The sequence below is a fragment of the Wyeomyia smithii genome, chromosome 1 (assembly GCF_029784165.1).
Source record: "Wyeomyia smithii strain HCP4-BCI-WySm-NY-G18 chromosome 1, ASM2978416v1, whole genome shotgun sequence".
In the NCBI taxonomy this organism is placed as follows: Eukaryota; Metazoa; Arthropoda; class Insecta; order Diptera; family Culicidae; genus Wyeomyia; species Wyeomyia smithii.
Genome location: NC_073694.1, coordinates 26119863 through 26146514, shown reverse-complemented (window position 1 = coordinate 26146514; position 26652 = coordinate 26119863). Strand labels below are relative to the sequence as shown.

Sequence of the window (26652 nt, the reverse complement as noted above, 5' to 3'; positions counted from 1 at the left end):
TTGTATTCATTTTTATATTCATAATTTTTTGTTTATTGTTTATCAAATTTATGTTATCTGTGACATTCAATTTTTTTTGTTTTGAATATTGTTTTTAAATGTCTCTTGTTTTTCCCAATTTCGAATCTCCAGATTATTTTAATTATTGGTCATTTCAAATTTTAATTGTCTTAATGTCCAAACTCAGTCGGCAAATTAGGTATCAGAATTTTCAAATCGTAACCTAATCACCTCACCTAACGCGGATGAACAAATTAGTTTCGCGTTTGTTCGCTACCGTTTCCCACCCAATTCTACCCCAGAGGAATGCTTCCACTGCCTCTGGCAAGTCACACTTTTAATTGCAACGCCGCCGCCGCCGCTTGATTGCTGCCAATCGGGGTGACCTTTTCTTGAACTAAAAACCAACTTCGCGTGCTAGTGCCGTATCGAAATCACCATGCCCTTGCCGACGCTCCTGCCGCGTGTTCCGCTTCGTTTCGTTGTCGAACCCAAACCAAAATTCTCCTCCCACCGCGCACGAGACTTTTCATCACCCAACCGAACGGCCAACACACAGGAAAAAAGGCGCACGCAATCGCCATTTCACGCACACTCACACACACACACACACACCGACGACGAGTTCTGCGCCTGTTGAATGCCCCGTCGTGAAGCTGAACAAACCTGGAATCCGGAGCTGGAATCGGAGCGAGAGAGGGAGCGCGCTTCTCGTATCACGGTTCGTGTTTTGATTGCTGGGTGTGAATCGCGCATTCAATCCATTGCGAACATTTCACCCGAAAAGTTTGGCTTTGTCTTTGTCTCTGTGGTTGTTTTGTTTCTTTCTGTTTTTTCCCGCGGACATCTTTTGCGTTGTTAGCCCGTTTTTTGGAATGTCCGATAAGTTGAAGGAAGCGCCCAGTAGCCGCGACAGTACGATGGAAGCGAAGAATACCGTCGAAATTCCGCTCACCAGTTCCGACGGGAAGGAGGAGGAAGGAACAACGCCCAAGAAACGCCGTGGACCAAACCTGGACGGTCTGGATTGGGATGTGCTCCGCTCGTATAGAGGGGCCCTGAAGTTGGCGCAGATTGTGAGTAGTGCGTAGAAAGTGATGCTGGGTGAAGATGAAAGTGTTTGTTTTTTTTTTCTTCTGGCAGGTGGTGGGAATCGTTGTTCTTGGATTGGAGTATCCGAGGGCGCATTTGAGTGTGGCAGAATATATTCTATTTTTCGTTACGCTAAATGTAACGTTCGTCACGTTTGTGGTTTTGCTCGATTCGTTGCTGAAAAAACGTTTTTCAGTTGAGAACACTTTCGGAGCAAAACTTTGGCCCCTGGTAGAACTGCGATTCACCTGCGGAGTGGCACTGGTGCTACACTGCCTCGCCTTCTGGACGCTGATGGGAACCATTAACCTGTGGTGGATAACAGCTCAACGAGCTCTCGGCAGTGTTTTTGCCTTTGTGGCCAGCGCACTGTATTTCGCCGATTGGTGGAGACTTTTTAGTGGCCGGAGCGCACCCAAAACTGTGGAGCAAATTACCGTGAGTTAAATTCCACACCGCTTTCAAACTCGAAACAGTGTCCGACAGCGGATGCGTTAATTTTGTTATTCAACGCACGGCCACTCTGCCAACAGAAGCAGTCAGGAAAAAATATTGAAAAAAACAAAAGAGAGAGAGACAGAGAGAATACGTGATTCCGTGAAGGTCGTAGAATAATGCGTCACACCCTCGGATGCGAGTGCAACGCGATCGAACCGAAATCCAGCCATTTACTCTAACAGCGTGTACAAATAATTACTTCCAGCTTTGCGCACCATCTGGAATGTGTGCAGTCGTGTTTCTTTTTTCTCACTTCTACTGCTTTGATGTAGACTAAATATATGTTAATAACAAATTTTACTGCTCTTTGTCAGTTTGGGATCTACATTGTATCAAACTTCGTCCCTTCGATAGACAAACTGGCAACAAATAAGTGTAACGAAATTCCGCCATATCTTATGCATGTGTGTGCAAGTGTATTTTTATGTGTGCTAGTATTATTATTATATTGGACCAATGCAATAAAATAAACCAAAATATATCTATATACATATACATACCCTACTAAGTGTCGAAAGTAAAATTTTGTTTATTATTCTAGTAATAAACGCTGATGATTCAGATGACAAACACAGAAATAAAATAACTCATCCACATTCCAAGATAGAGCCAGTGAACAACTTTCATCTGATGTTAGATAACACTGTTTATCATTCGATAAGAGTGTTCCAATATAACGCACCTTCGTGAAACCCCGTTTTTTCCATTTGTGAAATGGGGAGAACTCAGAATTATGAGTAAAGCTTCATTTTTGTATTGTTTTGTTTTAAATAGTTTATTTGACACGGCACGATACAATTTATGTTTAACTGAGCCAAGTACATTTTTTTTTAAATTCTAAATTAGCAGGGAAAAGAGGGAGGCCTTTTCTTTATTCTCGCGGCCGACTACGAGCTAGTGGGGATTTAAGGTGAGAGGAGGGGTGTTACAATTTTGTTTTTAATTATTTTATATTACAGAATGTATTCATTTGTACGTGGCTAACCAGTGATGTTCTGTTTGAGCAGTTTTGGTCTGAGGTGTCTGCGTAAACATAGAGATGCCGAGTCTTCATTTTAGTGTCTCCAGCCGGGTGTATCATTCTCTTTCAGTTTGTGACAGAAATTGTATTCTAGCAAATAGATAAAAGAAATCAAATTTTAATGCCAGCATTTTTTATAAACCCGTATAGTTGTGTCATGTACTGGAGATCACCGCTTCCCAGAATGTCTCTAACGGGTACGTTCGGTTGTTTTCCTCGGGCCCGAAGGGAATCTATAAGCTCAGACCTAACACCACAGTATTCGGTACACGACCAAACAACATGCTCGATGTCATGGTAGCCATCGCCACAAACGCAGTGATTACTGTCTACAAGCCCTATACGAAAGAGATGCGTGTTTAACGTATAGTGATTGGACATAAGTCTGGACATCACGCGAATGAAGTCCCGACCTACATCCAACCCCTTGAACCATGCTTTCGTCGATACCTTAGGAAAAATGGAATGTAGCCACCGTCCCAGTTCATCTGAGTTCCATGATGATTGCCAACTGTTGAGTGTTCTCTGACGCAAAATGCTATAAAATTCATCATAAGCAAATGGTCTTTCATAAATATCGCCGTCAATAGCACCCACCTTAGCTAAAGAGTCAGCCTTTTCGTTACCCGGAATCGAGCAATGAGAAGGGACCCACGCTAAGGTAACCCGGTAATTTTTATCTGTTAAAGCACTTAAAAACCGCCGTATTTTCCCCAGAAAATACGGGGTGTGCTTCGCAGGCTTCATTGATCGCAGAGCCTCAATGGCACTGAGACTATCTGTGAAGATGAAGTAGTGGTCTATGGGTAGGGTTTCGATGATTCCAAGAGAGTACTGAATAGCAGCAAGTTCTGCGACGTACACGGAAGCAGGAGCATCGAGTTTGTAGGAGGCGGTAAAATTTTCGTGGAAAACACCGAAGCCAGTGGACCTTTTATCATAACTAACATGTTTAAACTTATTGGAAAAAATCTTAGGGATCTCTTGGGGTCGCAATTGATCCGGGATACCAGAAATGTCTTGTTTCATGGTGGTGTCGAAGAATATAGCATTATTAGAAGTAGCTAAAAGTGCGACATTGGAGGAATCGTATGAAGAAGGATTAATATCTTGAGCCATATAGTCAAAATATAAAGTCATAAATCTGGATTGAGATTGAAGGTCGACCAACCTCTCGAAATTTTCAATTACTAATGGGTTCATAACTGTGCATCGAATTAGCAACCGGTAAGAGAGATTCCAAAAACGATGTTTCAACGGAAGAATACCCGCTAACACTTCAAGACTCATCGTATGGGTCGACTGCATGCAACCCAAGGCAATACGCAAACAACGATATTGTATTCTCTCTAATTTTATAATGTGCGTGTTCGCGGCGGAGCGAAAGCAGAAACAGCCGTACTCAAGAACTGACAATATCGTTGTTTGGTATAACCTTAGAAGGTCTCCTGGGTGAGCACCCCACCAAGTTCCGGTAATCGTACGAAGAAAATTAATCCTCTGTTGGCATTTTTGTGTCAGATACCTAATATGACAAGCCCAGGTGCATTTAGAGTCGAACCAGACCCCGAGATATTTAGCGACTAAAACCTGAGAGATCGTTTTACCCGTTAGTAGGAGCTGCAGCTGAGCTGGGTTATGCTTCCTAGAAAAAACGACCAGCTCAGTTTTCTCCGGAGAGAATTCGATACCCAGCTTAAGAGCCCATTCAGACAAATTGTCTAAGGTATCTTGCAATGGTCCTTGCAGATCGCTAGCCTTGCCACCAGTAATGGATACAACGCTATCGTCTGCAAGTTGCCTTAGCGTGCATGAATTTGCAAGACATTCATCGATGTCATTGACGTAAAAATTATATAAGAGAGGACTTAAACATGAGCCCTGGGGGAGGCCCATGTAACTAATTCGGGAAGTTGTCGAATCGCCATGTGAGAAATACATATGCTTTTCTGACAACAAATTGAGCAAAAAGTTATTCAAATTTGGTGAAAGTCCCTGCGAATGAAGTTTCGCGCTTAAAACTTCTACAGAGACAGAGTCAAAAGCCCCCTTAATATCCATGAACGCAGAAGCCATTTGCTCTTTTCGAGCAAAGGCAAGTTGAATTTCAGTAGAAAGCAACGCTAGGCAATCGTTTGTCCCTTTGCCCCGGCGAAAGCCAAATTGAGTATCTGAAAGTAACCCGTTTGTTTCGACCCATTTGTCTAACCGTAAGAGGATCATTTTCTCCATTAATTTCCGGAGGCAAGAGAGCATCGCAATCGGCCTATATGAATTGTGATCAGAGGCAGGTTTCCCGGGTTTCCGAATAGCAATGACTTTTACCTCCCTCCAGTCATGCGGAACAATATTTAGCTCAAGAAACTTGTTGAACAAATTCAACAAGCGTCTTTTTGCAGAGTCGGGTAGATTCTTCAACAGGTTGAATTTTATTCTATCTAACCCTGGAGCCTTATTGTTGCACGACAGGAGAGCCATTGAAAATTCCAACATCGAAAATGGAGGCTCTTCCGTAGTTACTAATAACGCGTCGCGAAAGGTTTTCTGTTCCGGTACAGAGTCCGGACAGACCTTTTTGGCAAAATCGAGTATCCAGCGATCTGAATACTCCTCGCTTTCATTCGAAACGTCACGGTTCCGCATGCGCCTGGCGGTATCCCAAAGAGTGCTCATCGCTGTTTCCCTGGACAACGCGTTTACGAACCGCCGCCAGTACCCGCGTTTTTTCGCCTTTACTAAGCTCTTCATCTGCCTGCCCAGTGCCTCGTACTTTCTAAGCAGGTTGACAGTGCCGTACTCCCGGTAGTCCTTATACGCCGCGGACCTTCGCGCGTACAGCTCAGAGCACTCTTTGTCCCACCATTTGTTGGGAGGGCGCTGTCTAATCGTCACCCCGGGTATCGGTTTCGTCTGAGCTTGAGTCGCGGCGTCGATTATCAAGCCAGCTAAGAACGCGTATTCTTCCTCCGGAGGAAGTTCCTCGTGAGTCTCGATAGATTGCGCTATAATAGACTCATAACACTTCCAATCAATATTACGTGTAAGGTCGTAGGAAATATTGATTGGGTTCGGGGAAGTTGAACCATTAGCAATTGATACAACGATTGGAAGATGATCACTACCGTGGGGATCGTTGATTACTTTCCACCGGCAATCTAACGCTAGTGATGTCGAGCAAAGGGATAGGTCAAGCACGCTTTCACGTGCTGGAGGATTAGGTACGCGTGTCGCTTCCCCAGTATTCAAAACTGTCATATTGAAGTCGTCGATCAAGTTACAGATTAAAGACGATCGGTTGTCGTCGTACAGCGACCCCCATAGCGAACAGTGAGAGTTAAAATCTCCCAAAATCAAAAAAGGTGCGGGAAGCAACTCTGCTATATCAAGGAGTTGCTTCTGTTCAATCCGCGCGGATGGGGGAATATATAACGAAACAAGGCAAAGGTCTTTTCCATTCATATTCGTTTGAATGGCAACAACTTCAATATTCGAGATCGAGGGGAGGTCGATTCGGAAAAAGGAACAGCACTTTTTAATCCCTAAAAGTACCCCTTCACCGTGTGAGTCTCGATCTCGACGAATAATGATAGAATCGTGGAGCTTGAGTTGATCGTTTGAATTGAGAAAGGTTTCACAGAGCGCAAATGCGTCACAATTGTATGTATTTATTAAATGAGAAAATAGATCGAATTTGGGGATGATACTTCTGCAATTCCACTGTAATACAGTGATAAAATTCCTAACCTCTTTCGCCGAATTAGTCATCGAAAGATATGATAGCTGAAATGAGGGGCCAAGTTGCTGCTAGTTGCTTCAAAAAGGTTTTCACTGTGGGAAGAAGGGCAAGAAGAATATTTTGTAGGGGATCTGGTATGTTGAATGTTTTAAATATCCAGTCCACAATATCAGAAAATTTTATGAACCCTGTTTCTTTTTTATCTTCTGATCGAGAAATGGGTGCACGAGGGGTTTTTGGTGCCCCAGGAAGCGGTGGGTACTCCTGGTTTGATTTAAAATTAAAACCGGGAGGTACTTGCTTCGGTTTTTCTTCACCGCTTCCTTTTTGTGTTGGCTTATTGGTCATTCCGCTAGGGGTTATCTTGCGACCTTTGCGAGAAAGATTAGGAGAGTTGATCATTCTCCTCTTCCTAGATCCTTCTGGCATGGCATAAGAACACCCTTCGACGGGATCGTCAGATGTACCCTCATCGGTTGGCAAAAAGGAAAAGATGTTTCCTGTCGAGGGTGGCTCAGCACTCTTCAGCATTTCTGCGAAAGAGCGCTTTGATCGTTCCTTGAGGGAACGCTTTATTTTTTCCTCGCGCTGTTTGTACGCGGGACACGCCGAAAGGTCATGCCGAGTTCCCTCGCAGTAAAGACACTTTTCAGTATCCTCACTGCAAGCGGTCTCAGCATGATTGCCTCCGCACTTGCTGCAGCGTGCCTTGTTGCAGCAGTAGGTGGCTGTATGACCTAACTGCTTGCAGTTTTGGCAATGCATGACCCGCGGTACGAACAGGCGTACAGGCAGACGAACCCTGTCCAAAGAGATGTAGTTCGGCAGTGCGGATCCGGCGAATGTTACACGGAAGGAATCCGAAGGGAAGAATTTCTTCTTCCCTTCTTCGATGGATACTGAATGCAATTGCTTGACATCCAGTATCTTTACATCTTGAATCAGGGGGTTCTTGAAGCAGCCAACCCCGTGACGCAAAATGTCATCGACCGTGAGGCTTCCTTCGGTAACCACACAACGTCGATCTCCACGTCCTTGGCAGGGATGTACACGCGGTACTCTCTCGTGAAGAGCTCGTAGCTAGCAATTGCGTTTGCTTGCTTCAAGCTACTCACAACAACTCGCAGTTTGTTCGGTCTAACCTTTGTAATTTCGGTTACGTCCGAAAACTGTTTTGCCAGGTCCTTGCCGATTTGAATTATATTTAGAGGCTTCTTTATGGGCCTGAAGTAAACTACAAATGGACCTTTCGAAGCATCTGGGTAAGCTTTCACCCGTGTTGCCGGTACCCTTGGTACGGGGCTAGGTAGCGGGGAAGGTAGAGGGGAATTGATGGGGGAGATCTCAATCTCTTCCCCAGTTGTTTCCACATCCAGGAATAGTTGCACCTGCATGTCGTCCATTTTGCGGGAGCGTTACGCTCTACCGCACACAAACGATAAATATTCGAATGTGAGGGGGGGTCAAGTAGTTGCTATTAAATTTTAAAAACAATTTTTCAAACTACAATGGATCAAAATAAAAAAAAGGCAGTAATACTAATACTAATAACAATAGTAATAATAATAATAATAATAATAATAATAATAATAATAATAATAATAATAATAATAATAATGATAATAATAATAATAATAGTAATAATAATTATAATAATAACAATAATAATAATACTATTAATAATAATGATAAAAATTCTAAAGTGAATACTTCACCGAACGTCTAAGTCACGACCTCACGGCTGATAGTAGGATTAATCGAGCGTCTCCGCAGAACAAACAATGACGATCCAGCTTCGTGTTGTGACACAGTGGCCGTATCCTACACGCGACCTTGTAGATGCCACTTGTAGTTGACTTCCACTCGCTCGATCGTATGGTGGTCCGTGCTGCTAGCGGGGTAACAGCGGTGCGGGAGAATTATTCTTGCTGATATATCAGCTGCGTATCGGATCACTGGCGGGGTAGCCTGCCCCTACCAGTGTGCAGAAGATGTTTCTGCCGATATATTGCAGGCTATTGTTATCGCACACAAGAACTAATCGAAAAAAAAACACCCGTACGATAACTCGTGTATTGTTATTTTGCGAATCAAACGGAGATAAACAATTTGCGTCTAATCAAGACGAAAGCAAAACAACGGATGTCTTTTTTTTTTTTTTTTTTTTGTATTGTCAGTTTGAAAAAAAAAATCTATATACTTTTCAAATAATTTCAATAGGAAAACCAGAATTTGAATAAAAAAATATAAAACTGAAATTAAAAAAAGTGGGAGGTTGTATCCAAGACACGACCGCATAAATGACGTAGAACTACGTACACTATTAACAAATGCATTGAGCAGGATTGATATTTGTTGACACTCTTGAGTGAAAGTGAAAAAAAGCATCCATAAACGTTTATTTTTTTTTACAATCCTTTCAGAGTTCTCCCTTCCCGCTTTTTGCATGGAAGTGAACTGTTTGAACATCTCATTATATTTCATGCGATGGAAACAAGACAACAGAATCAGTTTATCACTTAACGAAGATTGTCAAGGCATCGGTCAGTGTCAGTGAAAAAGTGTTTCGGCGAGGTTCATTTTGGTTGAGTGGACTGTTTGTTTTTCTTTTTCACTTTGAACGATGCGTGCGATCTATTTCATCTGAGTATAACAGCACGTTACTAGGACGAAAATCTAGTGTATCTGGAAGAGTGCTGCGGTCATTGGAAGTGAAAATTGAAAATGATTGGCTGTAGTTTTCGAAGAATTTTGCTGGGGAAAATGACTTTTATCAGCACTGGCATTGAGTGTTTCATTACCCTAGTTACTAGGGCCTAGTAACACAACTGTTTTAATCAAAGTTTTATAGCGCTTTTTTGGCTGTATTGAGCGCTATTAAACTTTGATAAAACCAATATTTTTACTTGGGTAATGAGTTATAATGTCTACTAATGCAGGGTTGTGAATTTCGTGAACCGGTTTCAGCAGTTAGCAGATCGTGTCGAGTTAAAAACCATACACAGCACACAGCACACACACACAAATCATACCATATCATAGACACACACATCATACCATATCATTATACCATACACACATCATACCATATCATACACACATACACACATACACACATGATACCATATCATACACACACAGCAAGCAAGCGACCAATCAGAGGACGTTATTTTTATTTCAACAAGGCTTGACAATTTTCAATAGTGCAATAGTTCGTAGATTCAAACAACATTTTTCTGCATTTGGGCAGATGCGTGTATAATTTTCCAATCGATTGCTGCAAGAATAAAGAAAATCGGTTGAAAACCAACCGACCTATAAGCATTAGGAAAGGGACAAATTTCGTCCCAGTTTTTCAGTTTGCATCCCTGTGTGGTATGCTAAAGTAAAACATAGTTCTACGCCAAAAAGGCATTTTGTTGTTCAAAATCGGTTGCTGATCGCAACCTTTGTGCTACCCCAACAGTGGGGGAGTTTAGATACACGGACAACATGCACTGTGGAAGCTATTTCACCTTCTGTAAATTAGACGGCCGCGACAGATGTAACTGCTAGAATCCGCACAGAATGCTTGCTTACGTTGTCAAAAATTATTAACTTTCAATGACTTGTTTATTTGCCTTGAAAAAAGGCATTTTGCTGTTCAAAATTGGATTTGGTGATGACGATCTTTATGCTGCCCCAACAGTGGGGAAATAATGGCAGTTTGGCGAGGTACGCTGAGAAGAACCGCGCTGCTACTGAGACATCGTCAGTTGAATTCAATACTGGCACAACTCAAAATTTCGCAGTTTGAGTTATTGATGGCAAACGATGCCAAATACTATAAAGTTTCATCTCACAAAAACTCGTTTCAAAATTCACAATATTTATAGAAATATAAGTGGATGTGCCTATATTGCTCGAATCTAAAATATCCCTAAAAAGACAGAAAAATGAGATTACAATTCTTGTAACTTGCTTATTACATGCAACTGATAGACCCAAACAAGTTCAACAAAAATAGGAAGTCTTAAAATTGTAATTATTCACGAAAATGAAAAAAAGAAATTTTTTACGCAAATTTTCAAACGCGGTTTTCTCGAAACTATGAATTTTGAGTTGTGCCAGTTTTGAATTCAACTGACGACATGGTGACCAACCACAGCGCAAGTGATTTATTTAATTTGAAGGCAGCCACAGGCGCAACCCGCTGTAACTTCTGAGCAGAGCTGCGATTAATCCAAGCAACATGCTGACTATGACGAGAGAGAAAATATCATCGCACTCGTTTCTTTCTCTCATGAATAGCCAGCAACCATCACAGTAAGCGTGGAGATCCGACAAGTGATTCAATATCTTGTCTCTTTTGTTGCCATTTTCGGGTTCTCATTGTCAATCGTCGTGAATATACAGAGTTCACTCGGAAATGTCACTGCAATGCAAATCAAGGTGATTTTTGGAATATCAAAAATCGTTTCAGTAGCGTGATTATGTCAGTGCCAGCTTGAAGTTTGTTGCTATCAGGGTTTTTTTTAATTTGATCTGCTTTGCGGTCCGTGACGATCCCAACTCAAGATATGGCCACCAATGAACTAGGTTTATAATTTCAAACAGGTCCGCATTTTTACATTTTTCAATGAGAGGCATGGTAGGATTTTAAGCACTTCTAAGCACTGCTTTGATCATCGTTACCATGTTACTGAAACATATTACGGCCATATATCCGAAACCAGTCGATTAACTCCGGCCATCCTCTTTGTTGAAAGAAAATATGAATGAAAACTAGGAGAAAAGCATAACCGTTCCGAACCGAAATTGAACAGTTTCCAAGTTGAACCGTGCCAAAATTTAACAGGATCTGTATATAAATATACATACCCATACATATTATAAAGTTTTCTGTTTTGCCACCCGCGATTCATTTTTTGCCGCGAACTAACACTATGGGTATTCATGTCGAGCTCGTAAACAAATACCCAGCCGTAAAAATACTCACCTCCATTGACGAGTAATGGAAGATACACAGTTTACGGCTGGGTATTCGTATACGAGCTCGTTGTGAAGACCCCTACTGTCTTTAGTTTAACCTACAACGAGCACAATATTCAAGAATCAAATAATAAACTCATGCTGTCAAAAAACAAATAAAAATGCAATATTATTTTTCAGATATGAGATTAATAGATTTTTTTTTATAACAATTGGTGTTATGAAGAAGCACCAAACTAAAATACGCTCAATCACAAAACGAAGTAATAGTTGTTTATTGACAATGCTTTTAGTCGGCGTGCAGTCAAACCGAACCAAGCTTCTAAAAACATTTACCGCCGCAATTGCTGTGTACAAGCTGTTACAGAGAATTTTTGTTATAATATCGTTATCAAATGCTCAAACGATTTCGTTACTTCATAATAGATAGATTATTACTTCTCATATCCACTGGGTGTCAATAACTCAATCTGAGAAAACGGCGCTTAATTCGGTTTGATCGCACGCCGACTATATATCAATATCATACATATCAATTGAAGAAAAATCATTGATTTTATGTTTGCTATCCTCATAACATCATGCTGTCAGAATGAACTTGATATTTCTGCTGGTTCAATCTCAGTACAGCCATACCCGAATGATCGAGAAAGTTAGCAAGAAAAAAATGAGAGTGAGAGTTGACGCTAAGAGAATCATTATAACATCGCAAACTCTTTTGTAATGAACCATGCATCGTAGTTGGCTGATTCTCGTGTTGCATCATTTTGGCGTAATGTCAGTAGTATGATATTGACTTTTCGCAGCTCTGCTTCTGAGTGCTGTATCTAAGGCTGTGCGAGATTTCGAATGATTTCGTATAATTTAGCAAAACTCGAAATTTCCCGAAATTTCGCGAAATTTCGGTTTCGCAAAATTGCCGAAAAATTTCGTTGAATTTTGCTAAATTCCGCTTCAAATTCCGCTTCAAATTCCGCGAAATTAAACTTCCAATTTCGACGATTACGAAATTTCGCGAAATTTCGGACCAAATTTCCGATGCACATTATTACATTATTTTGGTTTGTGCTAATTGCGACTATAAATTAAATAGAATATATCTCAACAGATATCTGGTAAACTAAGTCATACATAGAAGAATAAACTCTCAGCTGGTAATTTTTGTTTTTAAAGACAAAACCTTAACATCATGCGGGAGGTATTTTTTATTCACGCAGAGCATGAAATTCATGTCATCACTGAAGTCATATTCGAGGAATATGAAGCCGTCCAAATACGCTACAAGGTATCTAGTAAATTGTTTGTACACGCAAAACTTTCCTTATTACTTTAGAAGCAATAGCGCAAAATTACCTTTTAGGTAACAAATCCATTACTTAAAAAGCAATAAAATTCTTCTCCAGTCAAGTAACAACACATACTGTCATATATTTAGCACGTGTTATGAGAGTACGGCTATCTAATAATGGTCGTTTCAACCACATGCAACGTTTTTTCTGTCGAAAAATGCTCCCTCTCCACCTCAAGTCAAAAAAAAAACAACACACCGTCGCATAAGTTGCACATGTTACAAGTTTTTTCAATCTCCAATTCATCCGGTGGGCGTGTATTAGTTCGCTCGTTGTATGCATACGGAGCAGCGAAAAAATATGACAAGAGCTGCCAAGCAACATTTTGCCCGTCATAGAGTATTCAAACGTTGATGATTTCAAAGACTTGAAATGCGCTTTAAAATGACATCACGATCTGTGAACTGCGTTAGAGAAAAATAAAAACATTCGCTTTCTTGCAAGCTATTTACAGCTCATAATCATTGGTTCATGAAAACTCATTTGGACCTGTTTGAATATACAAAACTCGTGCCCATCCAGAACAATATTCGCAACTTCGGCAACTCTGGTCAGACAGTATTACATATTTCCATTTCAAGTAAATACTGGGGGACGAAACGAAAGTGTTTCTAATTGGACATTTGAGGTTGACGGTTGAGATTCTGATTGTGTGTGGATGAAGGGAGACAAAAATGAGCCAGATCGTTGCATCAATACAAATGCAGCGAGTGAAGTCTTGCCAACACATGCATTTCGGTGCTTGGCTGTATGTTCTCCTGCAGAAATACATACAAGCGTGTGGCCGTCATAATTTTTAGTACTTTTTGTTTGTTACTTTTTGTGTATAATGCGCAGTCATAAGACACAAAAAGTAATAAAAAATTGCCCAAAAGTAATAAAATATTCCCCGTTTGCGTTGGGTGTAGGAATAAATTTTACGCATCTTTCACGTACATCAAAATGTGGTTATATTTGCAGCCCACAAGCAGCGTTGCCAGGTATCCAGAATTAGCTGGATTATCCAGATTTTTGAACATGCATCCAGGTAGACAGATTTGATGTACAATTATCCAGATTTTTCATGAATGATTCAGATTTCATCCAGATTTTATTTTCTCTGTTCCGCAAAAAGGTCATCACTTCAAATTTGGCGCGAAATTTTGCAATTTTGTCACCCCAAATTTTACATACCCCAAGACTTTTATCCGAAGAATTTACCTTTCACCCCACGAAATGACTTCCAGATTTTTTCCAGATTTTTTTTTTGCCTTTTCCAGATTTTTAAAAGAATGACCTGGAAACGCTGCCCAGAAGGTTAAAGAGGTCACTTTTTGTCTTTCGTTTAGGAGGGCATAGCAATTTCTGTCAAAACTAAAGCTCTGAAGCTCTATCTTACAGGCCAAATGTTCTATGCTACTAGACTTGTAAAAATTTTCAAGCGTTTTTTCGGATTTCTTTGTGTTAGAGGACTCCTCTTCGCACACCGTAGTGTATTTAAATGTGTTTTTTCAGATAGTTCATTGCTATCACTAGGCTGACCAGATATCATGCCTTAAAGTGTGCAGACAGAGTGATCGATGTGTCAAGCAGAAAAAGTCGTAATTGCCTGAATTTTTAGTATTGTTTCAAAACACTCTGACTTCAAAGTCAGCATAGGTTTCAAAATTGCCAGGTCCCTTATCAAAAATATTTTAATCGTGTTACCAAAAAAGTATACTTTATCAATGAATGAATAAAAAGTACATGGTTCGCTCTCGTTGAACACATAACTGAGAAATGTTACTCTTGTTTTGGGGGACACAAAATTTTACAATGTCAAAAACAAGTTCAGATTATAGCATAAAAGTGATTCTGACTTTGCACTTGACGAATTTACAAGGTAGAAGAAAAGAAAGGTTAGGTTCCCAAACCACGTCGTCATATATAGGGGGACGGGGCGGGGGGTGGGGGTTGAGTCTCGTTTGACCGAGGTAGATGTATCAGCTGCAGTTGTTGATCCGAGTTCTTTGCCAACAACTTGCTCATATGCATATTGCTAGGGTTTCTATCCACTCATGTTTATGGCCAATTAGGGCCCCACGGGAATCTGCTCCGGTAAGACAATTTCGAGGACAACTCACCAGTTGGACTCGAAATGGATGTAGATCGATTCCTGGAGTGATTTCAAGAATTTTGATACCAATGTTGTTCGGTTTTATTGACAATTGTACTAATTTGTCTCACCGGAACATGCACCCGTAGATCCGGATTTACAGGAACCAGATGTGGTTATGTAGATGTCTTTTGATAGGCCAAGATCGAAAATCTGTCAAGAAATGAATAAGCAAGAAGTATTTCATTTTGTGGGTACCCGGGTACCCTGCCGAGTACTTACGTACTCGAAGCCCCCCCCCTTCGACCCCCCTTGTTTCTACAAACAGACTAATGATGGAAAATGGTTTATTTCCACTAGTTAGGAGCATTCCATAAATTTCAGCTATCTAAGTTGACGTTATCCTTGGTTTTTGTTGCAATAAAGTCTGAAAAGGTACCCGGGTACCCTGCCGAGTACATAACGGTTAAGTTTAGTAAAGCGGGCAATGTATGCAGTTTGCGAGGATGCGAAAATGAACGGGAATAGAAGGTGTGACTTTTAGGCTTAGAAAAAAATTTCCCTCGTCCATGTTATAAATTTTTTTTTAAATATAACTTTTTTTTGACTTCTTCATCGCTTCGGTATTTTTTTTTGTAATTTTTACGCAAAAAAAAAGATTTTTGAGAAATTAGCTTTTTTATATTAGTTTTAATGTTTCTTTTTCATTAAAAAAATGAATTTTTTAGAGTTTTTTTATCGGAAAGATAAAATTACTGTCTAAAACTTTTCCAGAGACGTCACACTGATCAAAAAACTTTTGGCTCTGAAAATATTTATAATCACAATAACCCTCCCAAAATAGCATTTTAAATAGCTTCTCAGCCTATAGAAACGTGTATGCAAAGTTTAGGCCAAATCTAAAATGACAAAAAATATTGAAACTGGGACATTTTTTGTGGAACTGCTCAGTTAAAAAGTAATTTTAAGTTATATTAAAAAATGTGCAAAAATATTGAAAACTTCAAAGTTTACAGAATAGTTAACTTAAATTTTGTTTTCCTCGAATTGATAAAGATGTCACTTAGTCTAGTCTGACTAAACAGTGTTAAAAAAATTCAAAAAAGAGTTGCCCTCCAAAGGTTTTACAGCTTTTTAACCATTCCTGTGAATTTTGCTGCTTTTAGAGAATGCAGAAATGCATCAGAAGGCCGCCGAGGAATTGCTTATCGGATTCGTCGCTTTTACGTTTGCATAGGGAAAAACTCTTTGGAAAAGTTATCTTTGCTAGGGACACCAAAACTCACAGGAATGGTTGAAAACCTTCCTACCATCTCTCATGTTTTCCAGTTCGTGCTCTAGGACAAAAGTTGGATTTTGAATGATGAAAGTGCTATGAAAGAAGGATTACTATTTTAAACATAGTTACATTCAAACCAAAACAATCAGTTCAGAAGTTTATTAAATTATTATTTACAAAGACATTTCGAGTTTGACCTTTAGATCATTTGTATCTATCGCGCTACTATAACCTGCAATATAATCTGTATGAATGAATGCATCAAGATTTTAGTTTTAAACATTTTTGATTTTCTCGTCATTGTCGGTTTATCAATATATGAATACCTACGTTACTCTTCGTCGACCAGGTAAGCACCTAGCGATCAGCTACTGAAGGGTACTTCGTTAGCGTACGCTCCAACGTTAAAAATCATTGTAATGCTATGTTTCAGAAACATTTATTTTATTTTTCGAAATTTCGCGAAATTTAGAGACCAATTTCGTTTCGTCTCGAGAACTCGAAATCCACCTTGATTTCGTTTCGACTAATTTGGCGAAACCGAAATTAAGGGTTAATTTCGTTTCGTTTCGTTTCGACACCAGAAAAGCCAGTTTCGCACACCCCTAGCTGTATCTGCTTCTACTACTGTCAACGTTGTGGACGGTCCATCCATCTCGCCTTCCGACTAATGAATGTAGCTAGTTTTCCCAGAAACACTCTTTTATAGCCGAAGGGTGCTACGTAGTAGGCCACGCCTTTCAGTTCAGTTGTCTAATTCTCTAATATTCTTTAGACGAATTATTCCACAATTCGCGTTTGATTTTTGTATCCAGCTAGTAAACACCGATGGTGCTCTCACACACGCAACGATATTGCCCCTATCGTATTACGTCTTGTAATATCAGGCAAGCGATTTCGTTTGCTCGTTGTTGCGTGTTGCATCATGTTGCAACTTGGCACCTGGGAGACGATGAAATTCTGTTCATGCTGATTGATAGAATCGACTTTATATCAGTACTGCATATTCGAATTAACTGCCTTTGTGAATGCGTTCTAACAGGGCAGTTTGTTATTCAAAATCGGTTATGTTGATCGCTGCCTTTGTGCTGTCCCAACAGTACCCCCACTGTTAACTAAATAAACTACAACAGAATTTGATTGCTAGGATCCCGCGAAGAATGTTTGCTTGTGTTAATGCAAGAAAATTTTCACCCTTCAATTACTTGTTTATTTGCCTTGAAAAAAGGCATTTTGCTGTTCAAAATTGGATTTGGTGATGACGATCTTCATGCTGCCCTAACACGGGGGAATAATGGCAGTCTGGCGACACACGTTGAGAAGAACCGCGCTGCTCCTGAGACGTGGTGACTAACCACAGGGCTAGTGTTGCTGCTAAGGAAGGACGACGGCTATTGACTGCTATTGTCGCTGTCCAGAACTATTATGAGCGGCTTCGGCTGAAACAGGCTCTTATATAGGCCAAACAGCATGTTTTCAATTGCAAGGTATATGATTCTGTCGACCGTGCTTGGGAAGCAATCATATAACGACCAATCAGAGGACGTAATTTTCGTTTAAACAAGGCTTGACAATTATCAATAGTACAATAGTTTGCATAATCAATCTACAATTTTCTACATTTGGGTGGATGCGTGTATAACTTTCCAAACAATTGCTGCAAAAATGAAGGAAATCGGTTGAAAACAAACCGATTTAGAAGCATTTAAAAAGGGACATATTTCGTCCCTTTTTCGTTAATAGTTTTCCTATTTACATATCATCCTATTTACATATTTAGATATCAATTTTTTTTTTAAATTGCGTTGAAAAGCGTCGTACGGTACTCCCACAGGATCTGAGTACACCATACAATTCGTTATGACGTAGGGTAAGACGGGACAAAAATCAAAACTACACGATTTTCCCGATAAAACATGTTGATGTAGCAGGGAAAGTTGTTCATTACCTTCAGAGCTACTAAATACATAAAGGTCCTATTTGATTCACTAAATCACAAAACTTTCTCAAACGCCAACGCACTCACCCTATACCAGAAACCGTTTATCTCTATTTAAAAGTTGTGCATTGTAACGAAAACTACGGTTTTTATGTTTACTAACATTTACATAATTGCAAAAGTGACTTAAGCGCAATCATAATATATGATAAAAATGCTGAAGCGCTTGATCAGCTACAAATCAGTACATATACAGCCAATGTAAAACTGTTTATGAAATAAACTGGAAATAGATGTACGGGTTAAATCGATACGTATGCACCAAACCACCAAAGTGCAAAAAATCGAAAGCTTTAGATGTGTTCGAATCGCCTAAACAATATAAAAATTGTCTAATTAAGACGAATATATATTTTGATTTATATTTATCGTAGCTGTTCAGAAAGACACATTCCAAGTATTATATTTTATGACATTTACAGATTTATTTGAAAATCCCACAGTGCACAGTGGTCTAAGCTCGAAAAATCATGATCGTTTCAGATTTGACTATGAAAACTTGATTTTATGTACTCAATGTCTTCAGCAAAATTGTTTCATAGATTTTTCGGATTTAGACCACTGTGCACTGTGGGATTCCAAAATAAATATTTTCACCATTTGTTAATATCTTGAAATATAATACTTGGAACGTGTCGAAACTATTTTGGAAGTTATTTCATAAAATGTTAGTTGAAAAACGTGCTTTACAATAAGTGTTTCGACGTTTTTATATCACTTTTTGACGTAGAACTACGTTTTTCCTTAGCCTACCACATAGGGATGTAAATAGGAAAAATATTAACGAAAAGGGGACGAAAAATGTTCCTGCTTAAAAATCGGTTTGTTTTCAACCGATTTCCTTAATTCTTGCAGTAATTGATTGGAAAATTATACACGCAAACACCCAAATGTAGAAAAGTGTTGATTGATAATACGAAATGTTGTACTATTGAAAATTGTCAAACCTTGTTGAAACGAAAATTACGTCCTCTGATTGGTCGCTTGCTGCCTTTTCCTAAAAAGGTCGACCGAATAGTATAACTAGTTATCCGCTTCGCAGCGAATTGCGGAAGTAGCAGCAGCGGATTGCGCCAGTAAACAAATCACATCACGTATCTAAGCAGCAGCGAAGTAGCACCAACCTTCTCGTTATGCCAGTTAAGGGCTTCGACCTTCTTCCCGCAATAAAGTTTTGCTTTATCTTGGCAACAACACATCCTGTGCTGAATCCAAGAAAACACAGTCTGTCGCGGCCGTCTTATTTACTGAATGCGAAAACAGCTTTTACAGATTTTGCACAAAGGCTGCGAAACAACAAACTGCCTTGTTATGTTAGAACGCCTTAACAAAGGTGCTTAATTCGACTTTACAGGAATGAATTGAAGTCGATTCATTCAATCAACATGAACAGAATTTCGACGTCTCCCAGCTACTCAGTTGCAACATGATGCAACACGCAACAGCGAGCAAACGAAATCCGCTGATCTTACAAACCGCAACACGATACGGGTTTAAATTGTTGCGTGTGTGAGAGCACCATCAGTGTTTATGGTGTTTATTCGCTGTATACAAAAATCAAATGCGAATTATGGAATAATTCGTCTAAAAATCATTAGAGAATGGTAAAACTGAACAGAAAGGCGCGACCTATTTCGTAGCAACCTTCGGCTATAAAAGAGTGTTTCTGGTAAAACCAGCTGCATTCATCAGTAGGAAGGTGAGCTGGCTAGACCGTCCACAACGTTGATAGCAGTAGCAGCAGATATCAGCACTCAGCAGTAACAGCGGATAGCAGCGGGTTGCGCCTGTGGCTGCCTTTAAATCAAACAAATCACTTGCCCTGTGGTTGGTCACCATGTCTCAGAAGCAGCCTGGTTCTTCTCACTTCTCAGCGTGTGTCGTCAGATGGCCATTATTGCCCCTCTACTGAGGCAGCAAAAAGGTTTGCCATCAGAAAATCCAATTTTGAGCAGCAAAATGCCTTTCTCAAGGCAAATAAACAAGTATTTGAAGGTTAATAATTTTTTGACAACTAAAGCGATACTATCAATTTAAATCTGTCTTTTTCTTTAAAGGGGGGGGGGATTTGTTAGTATGTGTGTCCAATCACAAATGGTGACTTCTTAACACTGTTAGAAATTTGTAATTTAAATTGTTAGGATTTGTTTGCTTCCGCAATAAGGACTTATCATTCGTAGGGATTCAAACCTACTTGTCAAAAAAGGGGATGTTAACTTACAACTTACTTAATTGCTAACTCATTGGCTATAAAGAAAGCTTATCGTAGCAAATAAGGATTTCAACGATTTTTGTCGAGAATTGTTAATAATTTTATTTGACATAGCTTCTAATGGTTCAACACCAGTAAGTCTATGTAATTCTAGTGTACCAAACCAAGGAGGACGCTTCAAAATCATTTTCAGAATTTTATTCTGAATTCTTTGGAGCGTTTTCTTCCTTGTTGAACAGCAACTTGACCAAATCGGTACAGCATAAAGCATTGCTGGTCTAAAAATTTGTTTGTAAATCAACAGTTTGTTCTTTAAACAAAGTTTAGAATTCCTGTTAATGAGAGGATATAAACATCTCGTATATTTGATGCACTTGGCTTGTATACTCTCAATGTGCTTTTTGAAAATAAGTTTTTTTATCGTAAATTAGTCCCGAGTACTTAACCTTGTCAGACCAACTTGAAATAACCCCATTCATCTTGACAACGTGATTATTGTTTGGCATGAGGAAAGAAGCCCTAGGCTTACGAGGAAAAATTATCATTTGAGTTTTAGAAGCATTGGGAGAGATTTTCCACTTTTGCAAGTAGGAAGAAAAAATATCTAAACTTTTCTGCAATCGACTGCATATGACACGAAGACTTTTTCCTTTTACGGAAAAGGCTTGTATCATCGCAGAACAATGACTTTGTGCATCCTGGAGGCAAATCAGGAAGATCTGGAGTGAATGTCGCGGCCGTCTATTTTACTGAATGTGAAACAGCTTTTACAGCTCGTGTTTTCAATGTGTTTATTCCTCCACTGTTGAGGCAGCACCAAGCAAGCATTAGTAGACTTTATGACTCATTAATGAAACACTTACAACAATGCATTTGTTATTGGTGTGCGTAGTTCTACGTCAGTTATGCGTTCGTGTCTTGGATACAACCTTCTACTTTTTGTACTTTACCACCTGTGTTGCTACTACTTACTACTCCCTACGAACGCTACATCAGAGTGAGAGGTTTCACTGACGGAATCAATGCCCATTGCTGGTCTTGTTCTGATGAATAGCCTACGAAATGCAAGTGGGAGAATTCTCGACCTAGCGTACATCAACTCTCCCGATTACGTGAAACATTTTGGCGCGCCAACTCCACTCCTAAACGCTTCAGTGAATACCACGGAATTCGACTTCAAGACATGTGCCACTAACTTGTTAAACAATGAAATTTCAGCAATCAACTGGGCACAACGATTGAGTTGTACCTCTGTAGATGAAACTGTCTGTTTTTTATGATACACTTTATGTCATCTTCGGAAGACTTGTTCCTCGTCGCAAAATTGATGCATCCTCTTTTGCACGCAAACCTTGGTGGACTCCTAGACTACGTCGCCTGCGCAACGAGCTCCGTAAAGCCCGTAACCGATTCTTCAAGACAAGGTCCGAAGAAAACAGCCAGTTTCTTCGGCACATCGAATGTGAATATTCCAGTCTCCTGGCGACGACCTATTCAACGTACGTGAATAGATTGCAATCAAATCTGAAACTGAACCCGTCATCATTTTGGGCTTTTATTAGGACTCAGAAATCATCGAAACGCATCCCATCGAACGTTGAGTCGAACGGATGTCATGCAAGCACAGCTGAGGAAGCTGTTATCCTATTTGCAGGCTTTTTCAAAAGCGTGTTTCGAACCACCTCTCCCGCTTCCAACCCGGATACATTTCGGCGTACACCAACTCATGAGGTGCATCTTCCTGAATTCCGCTTTTCTGATAGGGACGTTTTCGAAGCACTGAACAACCTGGATGCTTCAAAAGGTCCTGGCGTTGTTGTATTGACGCCACATATGCTAAAGATTTGTGCTCCCGGACCAGTAATACCGTTAACGATAATTTTTAATCGTTCCCTCGATGAGCGTACGTTTCCGTCGATGTGGAATATTGCCAAGATGATTCCAATCCACAAATCAGGTAGAAAAAATCTAGTTGAAAACTATCGTGGAATATCGTAACTTTGCTGTCTGGGCAAAGTCTTTGAAATAATCGTCCACGATTTTCTGAACAACGCCGCTAAACCGATAATTAGCGAGTTTCAGCACGGTTTTGTAGCGCTCCAGCTTTACTGCAAAGCATCAACATCCACGTCCCATCTCGTACTCTTCGATACCATGATGCACTTTGGCTCCCAGCTAGTAAGACAAACTATGGATTTAATAATTCATTCAGTGCATGCATCCGTTTTTTAACGCTGTTTACGACTATTCCTAATTCTGTATTAGTAGAAATGCTTTTGTTAATAGAATTAGGTATTTATGTTAAGCAACAGTCTGTACGAAATTTTCGAAGACAAAGAACAATAAATAAATAAAAAATGTACCTACCGTACAATGATTTTGAAATTTTGACCAGAGATTCTGGACGTCATAACGAATCGAATGGTGTACTCAGATTCTTTAGTACATTTTTTAATAATTACGGTCTGTTGGATCTCCGTGCCCTCCTTTCATCTTGATAACCGCGTATCCTTCGTTTAGAGCTGACGCAATCTCTTGAACCGGGAATCTGTTTCCGGGAGCGATACGGTAGGGGTCCGATAAGATGGTGATGTCCGACAACGACCCAGAGGCTTCTTGGTTATTGCACCCGTCCCTAGTAACAATACTTGTTTTATCGAAGTTTTATAGCGCTTCATATGGCCAAAACAGCGCTATAAAACTTTGATAAATCTAGTTTTGTTACTTGGGGTGGCTTAGTAGCCGGTTTGGCTAGGCTCCTCGGGCCTTCCATGGATTGCTTGGTATCCTGTTTTCCGGAGCATGCCAGGCACTTGGAAGGCTCCCCGCAGACTTTCACGTTATTGCCTGCACCACCGTAGCGTTTGCACAATTGGCCCCTTACAGACCCAGATTTTAGGCTGGAGAGTCCCCTCTGAGGTAAGTACCAGAACTTGCATCTCTTTTCCTAGAACCTGGTCAGCTACCGTCTTGTAGGTAGCTCCTTTGTTTTAGCGTCCTTTCGGAGCACAAGTGTCATCCCGCAACCGCAAGGTCGAAGGATGCTCCGCACATCCGCCCGTAGATCTGTGTTTCGCCCCTCATTTTTTTTAAAGATTTTTGAGTACTTGGACCCGTCCATCTTGAGTACTCGGGTGTTCCCTGCTCCGTGTCTTCCTGATATTCTTTGGTCGTTTGGATGCTCCGCCATCTTGACGCCCGTAGCCTTCGCTTCGACCGGTTTTTCGTCGGAGTTTGAACCACTTGGTGTGTTTTCCCGCGAGAGTGGCACAACCAACCGTTACCATTAGGTTATAGAGTCCATTTTGACAAGCGGATGGTCGTGGGTTCGAGTCTTGATAGAATCAGGCCATTTGGGTGTCAAAGGATTTTAACATGGGCTCCCCACCACACACCCTTCAATCAAGTACCCCTGTTGACCCTCCTCGTAACAAAAATAAATCCCTTTTATAATAAAACTAGTGTGAGTAACGTATGCAAGTTCTCTCCAGAGAATTGTAATTAGGCGATATTGATAGGATGGAAAGAGGCTCGGTACAGTAGAGCAGTAAGCTCGAAACGAAAGGGTAAAACTCACACACAAGCATGGATATAACACTCATAGCACAACATCACAATAGAAGGGCGCAATGATCCACGAAAAAACCGTTTCTCTGTGTTCTGGAGGCCGCCTTCCCTGGAGGTTACCTCATTTTCTTAGCGACCTGCCCCGTAGAACAGACTGCTGATAATGAGAGGGCGTTTGTGTGCACCTCTTGAGATGCAGTCGCCCTTCTGGTCCTGACCATCTTCTCGGCCGCCTCCACTCGAGCTACGAGTTACTCTTGCTCTTTTCTGGCCTTATCAATAGTGTTTCGAACAGGGGCGGATTAACGCGTGGGCGAAGCAGGCGGTCGCTGCTCGTCAATCATCGAGGGGCGGCAAATAGACGGCTAATGCGTGTGTTTATTTTTTGAGCGACGAGGAAATTTTTTCTCTCTCTAGCAGGATTTCCATTCACGTGCGACGCGACCATCCACATTTTCATGTACTAACGTTGTACTAACACTTCACATGCCACAGTCTTCTTGCAAAATTTCAGCTCAGTCGGACTTCGAAAAGTGGTGCCTCGAAGCGGTCAAAGTTTCACTTTTTCGGCCGATAAAAAATGCACAGGTAGTTCGTACAATGTTCGATATTGAAAAAAATGGTCTTAGAAATGCATGAAACGTCGAGATCTGTCATAATCTCTCAAACTAATTATCTTAAACTTTTTTTGTAAAAATCAATTTTTGTAAAAATCAATCCGTTCCATGCAGCGACCATTCTCTCAATCTTGTTGTTAGCGATGGTGCCAAGTCATGTTTTGATGCAGTAGACTTTTTCAGTGTCGTGCAAGAAATTTTCAACTTTTTTTCTGCTTCAACTCATCGTTCAAAAAACACATTACTTCTCTTACGGTAGAGCCTCTGAGAGGAACGCGTTGGGAAAGTCGAATTGATGCTGTCACTCCCTTGAGGTTTGAAATAGGAGAAATTTATTATGCCCTATATGAAGCAATCGAGGATCTGAAGCAAGATGCGTTTGCAAGAAATACTGCAGAAAGCCTAGCAAAAAAAAATTAAAAAAATCAAATTCTTATGCAATTTAGTAGCTTGGCATTCAATTTTGTTCAAAATCAATTTAGTGAGTAAGTACCTTCAAAAAATAAATAGCAATCTCGAAAACACTATAGACTTGATAGGCAGCGTTTAGAACTTTTGGAGAAATATGAGAAATGAAGGTTTGAATAGCGTCATTACTGATGCTAAAGAACGTGCCGACATTTTAGAAGTAAATCCGGAGTTTCAAACAGAAACACGAATTCGGCCGAGAATGATAAAGAAACAGTTTGCATACGAACAGTCAGATGAACCAATTACATCGAAAAAACTCTCTTTCAAAGTGAAATTCTTCTATTCTGTATTGGATGTAGCTATTGCATCGTTCGATGATCGATTCCAGTTAATGAAAAATCACAGTGACAATTTCAGCTTCTTGTATGATATTCACAGTTTAATGGGTTGTAGTACAGATCAGTTAGAGAAAAGTTGTCTACATTTACAGAAAATCCTCACACACAAGAAAGAGTGTGACATCGATGGACATGAAATGCACCAAAAACTTGTTATTTTATCACCTTTGTTGCCAGCTGAGACGACTCCAATGAATGCGTTAAACTACATCACAAAAAAATCAACTGATTGATACTTTTTCAAATGTTTTTGTATCTTTGAGAATTTTACTCACTTTACCCATTAGTGTAACAAGTGGTGTTCTTTGAGCTCCTGGAAAAGACATACAATGAAAGCGTAGGAGACACATCCACAGTTCGATGAGCACTACAGCGCGAGAAGTGTTGGGTACAACTGCGGCAGCTGCGTCCACGGCTGTGACTCGTCAGAGCGTGGGTAGATATCGAGATGCTAGAGCCGCTGAAAAGAGACTCCATCGCCGGAAGAAACGACAGCATTGGGAGCGTCTTCTTGCGGAGGCGGAAGGTTGCTTCTCCAGGCACGATGCGAGGAGCTTCTACAAGAAGGTCAACGGAATTAGGAATCGAAACGTGTCAGCTCCTGTCAGGTGCAACGATAGGGAGGGGAACCTGATAACCGATAAAACAGAGGTGGCCAGGCGTTGGAAGGAACACTTCAGTGTGCTGTTGAACGGTGAGGGAAACAGTGGAGTCGAAAGGAGCAGGATGACTATTGAGGATGATGGTCAAGCTGTGGATCCACCATCCATGGACGAGGTGAAGAAAGCAGTGAAAGAGCTGAGAAACTGCAAGGCAGCTGGGAAGGCCGGCATTCCCGCCGAACTCTTCAAAGTCGGGAGCGAACAGCTGTATCGTGCCATCCATCGGATCATGCTGAGAGTGTGGTCTGATGAAGAATTGCCCTCGGACTGGTTGGAGGGTCTCATATGCCCGATCTACAAAAAAGGTCATCGCCTGGACTGTAGCAATTATCGGGGCATAACTCTTCTCAATACCGTGTACAAAATTCTCTCCCGCATCCTTTTCCACAGACTGAGGCCATTGCAGGAGACCTTTGTTGCCGAGTACCAATGCGGTTTTCGAGGGGGACGCTCCACGTCGGACCAAATGTTTACCTTGCGACAAATCCTCGATAAATTTCGAGAATTCAACTTACAGACGCACCATCTGTTAATAGACTTCAGGGCAGCGAACGATTCAGTTAAGAGAAATGAGTTATGGCGGATCATGCTCGAACATGGCTTCCCAACAAAGCTGATTAGGTTCATACGTGCCACCCTTGAAGGTTCTACATCAAGCGTCAGGATAGCCGGTGAGATATCGGACCCTTTCGTGACGTTAGATGATTTGAAGCAGGGTGATGGGCTGTCGAACTCAACATCGCATTGGAAGGTGCTATACGGAGAG

General features: G+C 40.6%; 1 protein-coding gene across 1 annotated transcript; it reads left to right on the top strand.

The window, feature by feature from the left end:
* Positions 1-299: 299 nt before the first annotated feature.
* On the top strand, positions 300-2113 carry LOC129726378 (uncharacterized). Its single transcript, XM_055682992.1, has 2 exons — positions 300-1076; positions 1144-2113. The coding sequence occupies exons 1-2, from the start codon at positions 876-878 to the stop codon at positions 1537-1539; spliced, it is 597 nt and encodes a 198-aa protein (XP_055538967.1). The 5' UTR covers positions 300-875; the 3' UTR covers positions 1540-2113.
* Positions 2114-26652: the final 24539 nt, after the last annotated feature.